We start from the raw sequence: 12,706 nt of genomic DNA, 5'->3' as shown, positions 1-12,706 counted from the left end.
AGAGAAACAGAGAGAGAGAAACAGAGAGAGAGACATAGACAGTGAGAGAAACAGAGAGAGAGAGAGATACAGACAGAGTGAGAGAAAGCAGATAACTGCGCCTGTGGGAGGGGTCTGTTGAGGTTGTTACATCCACATCAATTCCACAAACATTCACAAGTGTCCAGCAGAGCAGAGGGGTTGGGAGGGGAGGGTCTACTGGTCTGTCTGAGGGCATTTACAGCAGGAAGAGAAGAGAAAGAGATGTAAGCAATAGAAGAGAAAGGGGGCTCTGTTGACAAACATAGAGGGCAATGGTGTTTTGATGTCTAACCTTTGGGGAGGGATGGATACATCCACCTTTGGATCCTGAAGGGACATGTACTTGGGGGACAGAACACAGAGAATGCTGGTAACATGGAGGGATACTCTGTTGTCTCAGTGTGGTACATTAACTCTATAGGTGGCTATGGGTCTGAGGACAGAGGAAGGCATCACTTTAGCAGCATGAACAAACAGAACTGATATAAAAGGCAGTTGTGATGTGTTGTTTTTCTGATTTTGCTCACACACGAGCATGTACACACACACACACACACACACACAAACACACACGCATCCCCATTCACTTCAGCAAGAAAGGCTGATAAAAAAAGTCTAGTGCTGATTAAGCTAATGCCCATTGAAAGCCTTTTTGTAACAAACAAGCTATGTAATGTACTGAAAGTGAAAAACGTGTGCTAAAAGGAAGGACTAGGTAAAGTAGGAACTGACCTGGATACAGCCGAAACTGAACACTTGCTCTGTATCAAAGGGCAGTCATGGGTGGTCTCTATACTTGACTCTGAGCTGGACTTATGATTCCCCACCATAGCATTCATACAGCGTTTAAAAAACATAACACTGTCTCAACATTAAGTGTTGAACGAGACGTGTAAGCTTCCTCTGTATAGGTTTGGTGACGGCGCCACACACTTCCATGCGTTTCCCTCAGGCTTGGGGCCACTGCCACATACACAACTTGCTATAGAGCACTGGTATATACATACATACACAGCGGTACATACTGAAGAGGAATGGGGATGATGGGCGGAGAGGGGGGACATAGATGGGGGTGGGGGATGGGATCTGTGCCACATTGGGCTAAAACAGGATCTCGCTGATTGGCTGAGAAACTGACCGATTGATTGATAAATCAAAATTGATTTGTGAGCTTTTTAAGGATGCAATCTTTATATTGATTGATTGGTGTGTTGACTGACTAATTTATTGGGTGATTGATTGGTTGGTTGATTGACAGCTATAGTCTTTGGCGGTGGAGCGACTGATATATACATTATATCCAATACGTGATTGATTGATTGATGAAGAGAGGCAGAGGAGTGTACAGTGTTTTGGCAGCAGGAGGAGGAGTGTAGTCCGTGTTCGCGTCGTTGTGGTCAGTCGGTTCGGTCCTCACAGGCCGAAGTCAAAGGTCAGGTCAGACTTGCCCATCTTCTGTCTATACACCGTGTCAAACTTGTCATTCATAGACACGGTGAAGATGTCCTGCCACAGTCCCACGCGACCTGACAGAAGAAAGAGTCACATGATCATACATCACTGAGACAAACGGCCGAGAGGAATGGTCAGTAGTCAATATGAATGTTGTTATTTTGAAATCTTCTTTATTGCATATTGATCAGCTCACAGGATATCTATGCTTCCTTATGACTCCCAACCGTGTACAGTGAGGTCCATAATCACCTCGATAGAGATGAGCAAAAAACACTGAAATAAATAATACAAATAGGGAGCTATATTGTACGCTACATTTTGGGGGTGAAATTATATTATTTTATAGTAACACAATTGCTCAGAGAAAGAGATTTTGTTTAACAAGTTATATTGAGCAAAATAGCCCCATAACGTCAAAGATCCAACTGCATATTTTACAGTAGGTAATCAAATCAAAATAAAAAAAAAGATAAAAGATAATTACACAAGGAATAGATACACAACGAGTAACAATAACTTTGCTATATACACGGGGTCCCAGTACCGGGTCGCTGCGCAGGGGTACGAGGTAATGGAGGTAGATATGTATATACAGTGTATTCAGGAAGTATTCAGAGCCCTTCACTTTTTCCACATTTTGATACGTTACAACCTTATTCTAAAATTGATTAAATAAAAAATTGTCCTCAGCAATCTACACACAATACCCCATAATGACAAAAACATGTTTTTAGATTTCTTAATAAATAAAATAATATGAAAAATATAAGTATTTACATAAGTATTCAGAACCTTTGCTATGAGACTCGAAACATGACAGCCCGCTTGGACTTTGCCAGAAGGCACCTAAAGGACTCTCAGACCATGAGAAACAAGATTCTCTGGTCTGATGAAACCAAGATTGAACTCTTTGGCCTGAATGCCAAGCGTCACGTCTGGAGGAAACCTGGCACCATCCCTATGTTGAAGCATGGTGGAGGAAGCATCATGCTGTGGGGATGTTTTTCAGCAGCAGGGACTGGGAGACTAATAGGATCGAGGGAAAGATGAACGGAGCAAAGTACAGAGAGATCCTTGATGAAAACCTACACCAACAGAGCATAGGGCGGTCTATTTGTTCGCTTGTTAGGAGGCCGCCTTGCCTGCCTCTTTTTTCGAGTCCCGGTGATTAGGGCCTGGTTCGGAGTAAGCAGAATATCTAGAGCTGCCGACTCGTTAAAGAGGCTCGTAAAACAGCCGCTATCTAACGTAGCGCCATCTCATATATCTAGGTATGGGGATCTTTCCCGCTTATACACCCTTATTTCGACGCCAAACCCACCACTGGTGTGCGTGGCACTCTATTTTCATATCATCTGACCATAGCACCGGTTCCAATCCAAGTGCTAAGGCCGTTTTAGCAAACTCCAGGAATTTACATTTGTTGGATAACATGAAAATATAGTTGGCCACGCACACCAGTGGTGGGTTGGCCACGCACACCAGTGGTGGGTTTGGCGTCGAAATAAGGGTGTATAAACAGGAAAGAACCCCATACCTACTGTAAAATATGGTGGTGGATCTTTGATGTTATGGAACTATTTGGCTTCCACTCGTCCTGGTGCCTTTGTTAAGGTCAACGGAATCATGAACTTTACCGAGTATCAGGACATTTTTTGCCAAAAACCTGGCTGCCTCCGCCAGCAGGCTGAAACTTAGTGGATCTTCCAGCAAGACGATAACACCAAGGACACATCAAAATCCACAAAGAAATGGTTAATTGACTGCAAAATGAACATTTTTCAATGGCCATCTCAGTCATATGCATTTGAACCCCATTGAAAACCTGTGGTTTGAATTGAAGAGTCCATAAGTGCAGACGATGGATATCTAGGATCTGGAAAGATGTTGTATGGAGGAATGGTCTAAGATCACGCCAAATGTGTTCTCTAATCTCATAAAACATTTTAGAAAAAGGCTCAGTGCCGTTATCCTCACAAGGTGAAGTATTGAAAGGTATTGAAAACATATTTTTGAGATGAAAAATATTACTTGTTAAACTAAATCTCTTTCTCTGAGAAATTGTATTAGAATAAAATAATATAATTTTTGGAGCATACAATATGGGGCAGCAGGTAGCCTAGTGGTGGGCCAGTAACCGAAAGGTTGCTAAATCAAATCCCCAAGTTGACAAGGTAAAAATCTGTCGTTCTGCCCCTGAACAAGGCAGTTAACCCACTGTTCCTAGGCCGTCGTTGTAAATAAGAATTTGTTCTTAACTGACTTGCCTACTTAAATAAAGGTGAAATAATATTGAAAAAAAATATAGCTCAGTATTTTGTATTATTTATTTGCTACAGTCTTTTTTGCTCATCTATCAAGAGCGCCAATCATTTTGGGCCTATGTATGTATGTCTACAGACATGGACTCACCTGCCCTCCAGTAGTGTGTATAGGAATGTGTGTTTATGGCCCTAATAGCTCAGAGCTGTGTGTTAGACCAGCACCAGGTCAGAGGCTAGGGTCCATGCACTAAAAGAAACAGAACATGGAGAAAACAAGACAAATCTGACAACAAATCATAAGAAAAAACAACATAACAAAAATCTACAATGATCAACATGAAAAATGAAATCATAATTATATTAAAACGACATTCATAAATCATAATGCCAGAAAAAGTACAACAAATGTGAACGGATTTCCAAACTGAACAGTAAGGTGCAACTCCTTGTGCCAGAAATCACTGAGCTGTAATTACTATGTTTAACCACAGGGAGGCGGTGCAGAGCAAAAATAGGAGTGAATGGAAATGCCCTTAATTCAGCTAGGTGGCAGAATTTTTATGTTTGGAAAAATAACGTTCCCAAGATAAACTGACTATTTCTCAGGTCCAGATGCTAGAATATGCATATAATTGACAGATTAGGATAGAAAACACTCTAAGTTTCCAAAACTGTCAAAATATTGTCTGTGAGTATAACAGAACTGATTTTGCAGGCGAAAACCTGAGGAAATCCAACCCGGAAGTGCCTTTTATTTGGAAAAATCCCTGTTCCGTTGCCTGCCCCTCCTCCATTTAAAGGGGTATCAACCAGATTCCTTTCCCAATGGCTTCCTCAGGCTGTGACCAGGCTTTAGACATAGTTTCAAGCTTTTATTTTGAAAAATGAGCGAGATTTTTCAAAACGCGTCAGGTGTCCTTTGATTAGTTCCTGCGCGCGAGAGATGTAGCTTGACATTTTCTTTCTCTGTAGTATTGAATAGGTTACAGTTCGGTTGAAATATTATTGATTATGTATGTTAAAAACAACCTGAGAATTGATTATAAAAAACTTTGACATGTTTCTACGAACATTACGGATACTTTTTGGAATTTTCGTCTGCCTTTCAGGACCGGAACGAGCCTGTGGTTTTCTGAACATAACGCGCAAACCAAATGGCGTTTTTTGTTTATAAAACTAATCTTTATCGAACAAAAATAACATTTATTGTGTAACTGGGAGTCTCGTGAGTGCAAACATCTGAAGATTATCAAAGGTAAGCGATTCATTTTATTGCTTTTCTGACTTTCTTGACCAAGCTAATTTGAGGCTAGCTGTTCTTACTCTTTTGTCTAGTGATTGATAAACTCACAAACGCTTGGATTGCTTTCGCTGTAATGCATATTTTCAAAATCTGACACGATAGGTGGATTAACAACAAGCTAAACTGTGTTTTGGTATATTTCACTTGTGATTTCATGATTATAAATATTTTTAGTATTCTTTTTGAATTTGGCGCTCTGCAATTCAGCGGTTGTTTACGAAAATGATCCCGCTAAAGGGATCCATGCGGCAAGAAGTAAATGAATGGTCCAGAGTGAGATATTCCCTATTCCTTTGAAGGTTTATGTTACTGCTGGGGTATGTACATCTGACTCATGATCTGCGGTTTGGTACAATAAAGCTCTTGTTACTCTCTGCCCCTAACAGACCAAGGATCAGACTTCTGCAACCCAGTGCTAACCTTCACCACTATGAGCCAAACAACTAAACTGGCCCTGGATCATTGCTTAAAGATATAGACTACACACAAACACATAGTATGTAACTGTTCTACATAACCTACATACAAATCTGGTCTAGGTTGACTCATCCTCAGCCAGGTTAGCAGAGATATAAAGCCATATGAACATATTCTATATGCCTTGAACAGTGTGCGTGCATCCGTATGCCTACCGCAAAGGATAACATTCCAGCTTGCTGTAATTTGGTGTATGGCTGAGGCTCACACATTTCGTTCTGATATCCTATTTCTTTGTCTCTCTCTGTCATTCTCTCTCTCTCCCTCTGTTCCCCCTCTTCTATCCAAGTGCACCATATCATGCACTGCAAGCATGCTTGTGTCTAGGCTTGTGAGTGTCTAATAATAGCCTAAACAATGTACACTGCTCAAAAAAATAAAGGGAACACTTAAACAACACAATGTAACTCCAAGTCAATCACACTTCTGTGAAATCAAACTGTCCACTTAGGAAGCAACACTGATTGACAATAAATTTCACATGCTGTTGTGCAAATGGAATAGACAAAAGGTGGAAATTATAGGCAATTAGCAAGACACCCCCAATAAAGGAGTGGTTCTGCAGGTGGTGACCACAGACCACTACCAGGAGACAGGCCAGTACATCAAGAGACGTGGAGGAGGCCATAGGAGGGCAACAACCCAGCAGCAGGACCGCTACCTCTGCCTTTGTGCAAGGAGGAGCAGGTGGAGCACTGCCAGAGCCCTGCAAAATGACCTCCAGCAGGCCACAAATGTGCATGTGTCTGCTCAAACGGTCAGAAACAGACTCCATGAGGGTGGTATGAGGGCCCGACGTCCACAGGTGGGGGTTGTGCTTACAGCCCAACACCGTGCAGGACGTTTGGCATTTGCCAGAGAACACCAAGATTGGCAAATTCGCCACTGGCGCCCTGTGCTCTTCACAGATGAAAGCAGGTTCACACTGAGCACATGAGCACATGTGACAGACGTGACAGAGTCTGGAGACGCCGTGGAGAACGTTCTGCTGCTTGCAACATCCTCTAGCATGACCGGTTTGGCGGTGGGTCAGTCATGGTGTGGGGTGGCATTTCTTTGGGGGGCCGCACAGCCCTCCATGTGCTCGCCAGAGGTAGCCTGACTGCCATTAGGTACCGAGATGAGATCCTCAGACCCCTTGTGAGACCATATGCTGGTGCGGTTGGCCCTGGGTTCCTCCTAATGCAAGACAATGCTAGACCTCATGTGGCTGGAGTGTGTCAGCAGTTCCTGCAAGAGGAAGGAATTGATGCTATGGACTGGCCCGCCCGTTCCCCAGACCTGAATCCAATTGAGCACATCTGGGACATCATGTCTCGCTCCATCCACCAACGCCACGTTGCACCACAGACTGTCCAGGAGTTGGCGGATGCTTTAGTCCAGGTCTGGGAGGAGATCCCTCAGGAGACCATCCGCCACCTCATCAGGAGCATGCCCAGGCGTTGTAGGGAGGTCATACAGGCACGTGGAGGCCACACACACTACTGAGCCTCATTTTGACTTGTTTTAAGGACATTACATCAAAGTTGGATCAGCCTGTAGTGTGGTTTTCCACTTTAATTTTGAGTGTGACTCCAAATCCAGACCTCCATGGGTTGATAAATTTGATTTCCATTGATAATTTTTGTGTGATTTTGTTGTCAGCACATTCAACTATGTAAAGAAAAAAGTATTTAATAAGAATATTTCATTCATTCAGATCTAGGATGTGTTATTTTAGTGTTCCCTTTATTTTTTTGAGCAGTGTATATGATGAAAGCAGCGAAGCTATGAATGGGGCTAGAGGGAGTACACCAAGTAATGTGTGTGTGTGTGTGTGTGTGTGTGTGTGTGTGTGTGTGTGTGTGTGTGTGTGTGTGTGTGTGTGTGTGTGTGTGTGTGTAAAGGTTGGAGTTGGCATACAGCACACACGTTAGGTTACTGTCCCTCTTGGCACACAGCTTTCACCCCTTCCATTCACTTTACGGCCCAAAACACGCAATGCTTCAGTAACCCTACAGATCTCTTTACTTTCTCAACTCTGTCGTCGGGAGATACTCGGAAATCTCTGCCTCCGTAGTGATCATTCCTTGGCTTATCTTTAGTGTCTGTCTAGCCCTCACTTCTGTTTTCTTTCCTCCGTATCTTCCTTTCCTCTATCCCTCTCTTTCTCTTCCTCGCTCTCTACCTCTGTCCTTCCCTGCCCTATCTCACTCTCCCAAATCTCTTGCTCCATCTTTCTCCCTCCCTTCCTTCTCTCCAAACCCCCTCTATTTCTCTACCGCCCTCTCTCCCCCATCCCTCGCCCTCTCTCCCTCCTGCAGATGGAGAGGACCTCACCCCTGCAGATGGAAAGGGCCTCTGAGTTGCAGCACTGCTCTATGAGCTGGTTGCAACTCTCCACCATGGTCTCCAGCTGGGCCTTGTCACATGAGACACCCAGGAACCTCGCCAGCTGCCCCACCAACGTCCCCAGGTCCTGGAGAGAGAGATGAAGGAGAGTAGGAGAGGAGAATAAGAGAGAGAGAGAGAGAGAGAGAGAGAGAGAGAGAGGAGAGGAGAGGAGAGGAGAGGAGAGGAGAGGAGAGGAGAGGAGAGGAGAGGAGAGGAGAGGAGAGGAGAGGAGAGGAGAGGAGAGGAGAGGAGAGGAGAGGAGAGGAGGAGAGAGGGAGAGGGAGAGGAGAGGGAAACAAGTCAAAGACAGAAGAGAAATGTAAATAAAATAGTAATTATATTTACTCACCTCCAAAATGATTGGCATTTTACATGCATGTTACCTAATTTTTACACCCCAGTGAAACAGGAAGCCATGGAAGGCCACAATACAGTTCCTTAAAGGGGCAATCCGCAGTTGTTACATCTATTTTTGGACTTCTGAATTCATTATATGTACCCGTTGATTATTGAAGAATATAACTTATAAATGCCTCATGATCTTAGTTCAACTGTCTTACACCATTAGAAAACAATATATAAACTTGTTTTACTCAGTTTGTAAACAAATACAATTTAAACAAACACTATATAGCTTCAAAACATGATTCCTTGCATCCATAGCCTTGTCTATGAATTTGAGAGTGGTTACATTTCTCCAGCTCCATCCCTCAGATTTTTATCAAAACCAGGGGTGGGGAGTGGCTTTGTTATTGTTTCTAATGCTGATTGCGCTTTAAGCTGAGACTAAATTAAAAAAGTCAAAAAAAGATATATAGGGGTGCCAATATTTTTGACACCTACGTATCTATTTGAGAAAACATAGTATTACTATTATTAAAATCTATTTCTCTGAGCAATATAAAATAATAACAGTTTTGTATAAAACATTTCAAATGTTTTGGAGTGTACAATATTGCTCAGTATTTGGATTATTTAATTAACACAGTATTGTTTTTGCTCATCTTTATCAAGAGTGCCAATAATTTATGAGGTGACTGTACCAAATGATCTCTTCTTATCACTCCCAAATGACCTATGAACTAGAGTTTGATAATGCCTTAATAATAAGGAGTATAAGACAGGTTGCAGTACTTTCTATTCCATACACAACCCAGTCACACCACTGTGACAAGGTAGTTGGGCTGTATTTATAGGGGGAAGTTGAGCCAAAGGGGTATGGTTTTCTTGTTTCTTGGAAACCATACACAAAATGTATCATTGAAACAAAATATACCGAACAATAATATAAGGCATTATTGCTTGGATATGAGGTAACAGTGGTAAAAAGTAACAAGTGTTTGTTAGGTGTGAAGCCTGTGTTAAAATATGCTTAAAGTGATTAAAAGACAAAAAGCGATTGTGTTGAATTGTGTTTGGGAAATAGAGATAGACATGGTTTGAAAAAGGTAGTGGCAATATTTCATTAAGTACAGACATTTGTAGGCGGCTTAATTCACCCCGTCCCACTTGTCCAAAACACGAGGTCTCTGTTGGCACAACTTAACCCGGGTGTTTTCAAAACTGTAATGTTTACATGTATTCTGATTCTTTTCAGGGATACACAACATCCTGAAATCTATGTAGATAACTTTGTTAGAAAGAATACTATAGTTCCCTTGACAGAGTGATGCTGAATGTAAAAAGCGGCTCAACTTACCCCACTGTCCCCTACATCTCAGACAGAGTGGGGGTTGAACTCTGACTCCGAACATCTGCTTATGTCATCTAAGACATGTTTACAGATCCTTCTATGTGTTATCTAGCAGTTATACATTGGAGTTTCATTGCCTTGCAATAAAGAGGCTGAATTTCTGTCTGTCTCTGTGGACGGTTATAAACTTTGACCACAGTTCCTTTTTTCTTTCTATAGAAACAGATGCCTTATCCTTATATAACACACTTGCTCAACAAATACCCTTGCCATACATGTTACGTTTTTTCCTCAATTGCGTACAAGCCATTTTTGGATCTGTGTTGAAATGTATCTACAGCAGAACAGCAATGATCAAATGCTCAAATACATTTACAGAAATTCTGATCATTTTCTTGCCTGACTTGCATTTCTTAGACCAACTTTTGTCGTCAGTGAATACAAAAGTCACTGTTAAGTTTTGTTCATAGAATATAACGCATTGTTTTCATCAGAAGAGAAATGTGTGCAATTGCGTTCACTGTTTCTGGCAATCAGTAAATACTACTGCATGAAATTCTTGATCAGCCCAATTAGTGTTATACCATGTACAATATAATAACAATATATGGAAAGATCTAGGAAATGGGGACAGTCTAATTGCCATAATATTGTGGATGTGCAGAGATGCAGAGCATGAAGTTGGGTTACCCATAACTCATCATCTTCAACATTGTGAACTCTGATAGAGCTTTGCTATGGTGATGATTGAGGCCTATACAGTCATAGTTGTGTTCCTCCATTGTATTCACCTTTTTTATTTGTATTTATTTCTTTATTTTTTACCCCTTTTTCTCCCCAATTTCATGATATTCAATTGGTAGTCTCATCGCTGCAACTCCCCTACGGACTCGGGAGAGGCGAAGGTCGAGAGCCATGCGTCCTCTGAAACACAACCCTGCCAATCTGCACTGCTCGCTTAACCCGGAAGCCAGCCGCACCAACGTGTCGGAGGAAACTTGCAGATAGTGTTTCTGCGCAGCAATGGAAAGTCTATATAGCAATGAGCAAACTAGCCTTTGTATTGAATACATGAAACTGCATTGTGATGATACCGATGAATGTGCTTCTTTTTTATCTTTTTTTATCAGGAATAATATCTGTGTCTGAAATTGTTTGGTGTAATATGCATAAAAGGAGAGTAAATAGCCCATAATTCTGCACCTTTGGATAGTTGTACTTCCTTTTTAGTGACTGCAAAGAAAATGCATTGATCTACTTAGAATTTTATTAGACTGACTAACTTTCTGTTTTGTCTGCATGGACTCAACAGATAAATATGGTTGTGTTAATCTTTTTGCAGGCAGTCGTGTTCTTTGGATCAATCTGAAATTTTGACGGTATAATATCATTTTGAAGAATGTACAGTGGGGAGAACAAGTATTTGATACACTGCCGATTTTGCACGTTTTCCTACTTACAAAGCATGTAGAGGTCTGTAATTTTTTATCATAGGTACACTTCAACTGTGAGAGACGGAAAATCCAGAAAATCACATTGTATGATTTTTAAGTAATTAATTTGCATTTTATTGCGTGACATAAGTATTTGATACATCAGAAAAGCAGAACTGAATATTTGGTACAGAAACCTTTGTTTGCAATTACAGAGATCATACGTTTCCTGTAGTTCGTGACCAGGTTTGCACACACTGCAGCAGGGATTTTGGCCCACTCCTCCATACAGACCTTCTCCAGATCCTTCAGGTTTCGGGGCTGTCGCTGGGCAATACGGACTTTCAGCCCCCTCCAAAGATTTTCTATTAGGTTCAGGTCTGGAGACTGGCTAGGCCACTCCAGGACCTTGAGATGCTTCTTACGGAGCCACTCCTTAGTTGCCCTGGCTGTAAGTTTCGGGTCGTTGTCATGCTGGAAGACCCAGCCACGACCCATCTTCAATGCTCTTACTGAGGGAAGGAGGTTGTTGGCCAAGATCTCACGATACATGGCCCCATCCATCCTCCCCTCAATACGGTGCAGTCGTCCTGTCCCCTTTGCAGAAAAGCATCCCCAAAGAATGATGTTTCCACCTCCATGCTTCACGGTTGGGATGGTGTTCTTGGGGTTGTACTCATCCTTCTTCTTCCTCCAAACACGGCGAGTGGAGTTTAGCCCAAAAAGCTCTATTTTTGTCTCATCAGACCACATGACCTTCTCCCATTCCTCCTCTGGATCATCCAGATGGTCATTGGCAAACTTCAGACGGGCCTGGACAGGCTTGAGCAGGGGGACCTTGCGTGCGCTGCAGGATTTTAATCCATGACGGCGTAGTGTGTTACTAATGGTTTTCTTTGAGACTGAGGTCCCAGCTCTCTTCAGGTCATTGACCAGGTCCTGCCGTGTAGTTCTGGGCTGATCCCTCACCTTCCTCATGATCATTGATGCCCCACGAGGTGAGATCTTGCATGGAGCCCCAGACCGAGGGTGATTGACCGTCATCTTGAACTTCTTCCATTTTCTAATAATTGCGCCAACAGTTGTTGCCTTCTCACCAAGCTGCTTGCCTATTGTCCTGTAGCCCATCCCAGCCTTGTGCAGGTCTACAATTTTATCCCTGATGTCCTTACACAGCTCTCTGGTCTTGGCCATTGTGGAGAGGTTGGATTCTGTTTGATTGAGTGTGTGGACAGGTGTCTTTTATACAGGTAACGAGTTCAAACAGGTGCAGTTAATACAGGTAATGAGTGGAGAACAGGAGGGCTTCTTAAAGGAAAACTAACAGGTCTGTGAGAGCCGGAATTCTTACTGGTTGGTAGGTGATCAAATCCTTATGTCATGCAATAAAATGCAAATTAATTACTTAAAAATCATACAATGTGATTTTCTGGATTTTTGTTTTAGATTCCGTCTCTCACAGTTGAAGTGTACATATGATAAAAATTACAGACCTCTACATGCTTTGTAAGTAGGAAAACGTGCAAAATCGGCAGTGTATCAAATACTTGTTCTCCCCACTGTATTTATGTTTTGAGACGGCATTTACTGTTTCGCCAAAGGCCACAGAGTTCTCTTTTGAACTCTATTTTGGAAGTCCACAACATTGTTAAAAAAAAAATGGTTGTACGCGATTGAGAAAAACCTG

At 42.2% G+C, this 12,706-nt stretch overlaps 1 protein-coding gene across 1 annotated transcript in view; it reads right to left on the bottom strand.

Moving 5' to 3' along the window:
- The window catches only part of sult4a1 (sulfotransferase family 4A, member 1), a 28,120-nt gene continuing 15,414 nt past the window's right edge, over positions 1 to 12,706 (bottom strand). Inside the window, exons 6-7 of the mRNA XM_038978319.1 lie at positions 7,840 to 7,978; positions 1 to 1,547 (exon numbers count right to left, since the gene is read on the bottom strand). Coding sequence (XP_038834247.1) covers positions 1,435 to 1,547; positions 7,840 to 7,978 — 252 coding nt within the window. The 3' untranslated portion in view covers positions 1 to 1,434. The remainder of the gene's footprint in view (positions 1,548 to 7,839; positions 7,979 to 12,706) is intronic.

Source organism: Salvelinus namaycush, chromosome 38, assembly GCF_016432855.1.
Source record: "Salvelinus namaycush isolate Seneca chromosome 38, SaNama_1.0, whole genome shotgun sequence".
Lineage (NCBI taxonomy): Eukaryota > Metazoa > Chordata > Actinopteri > Salmoniformes > Salmonidae > Salvelinus > Salvelinus namaycush.
This window is presented reverse-complemented; position numbering and strand designations above follow the sequence as displayed.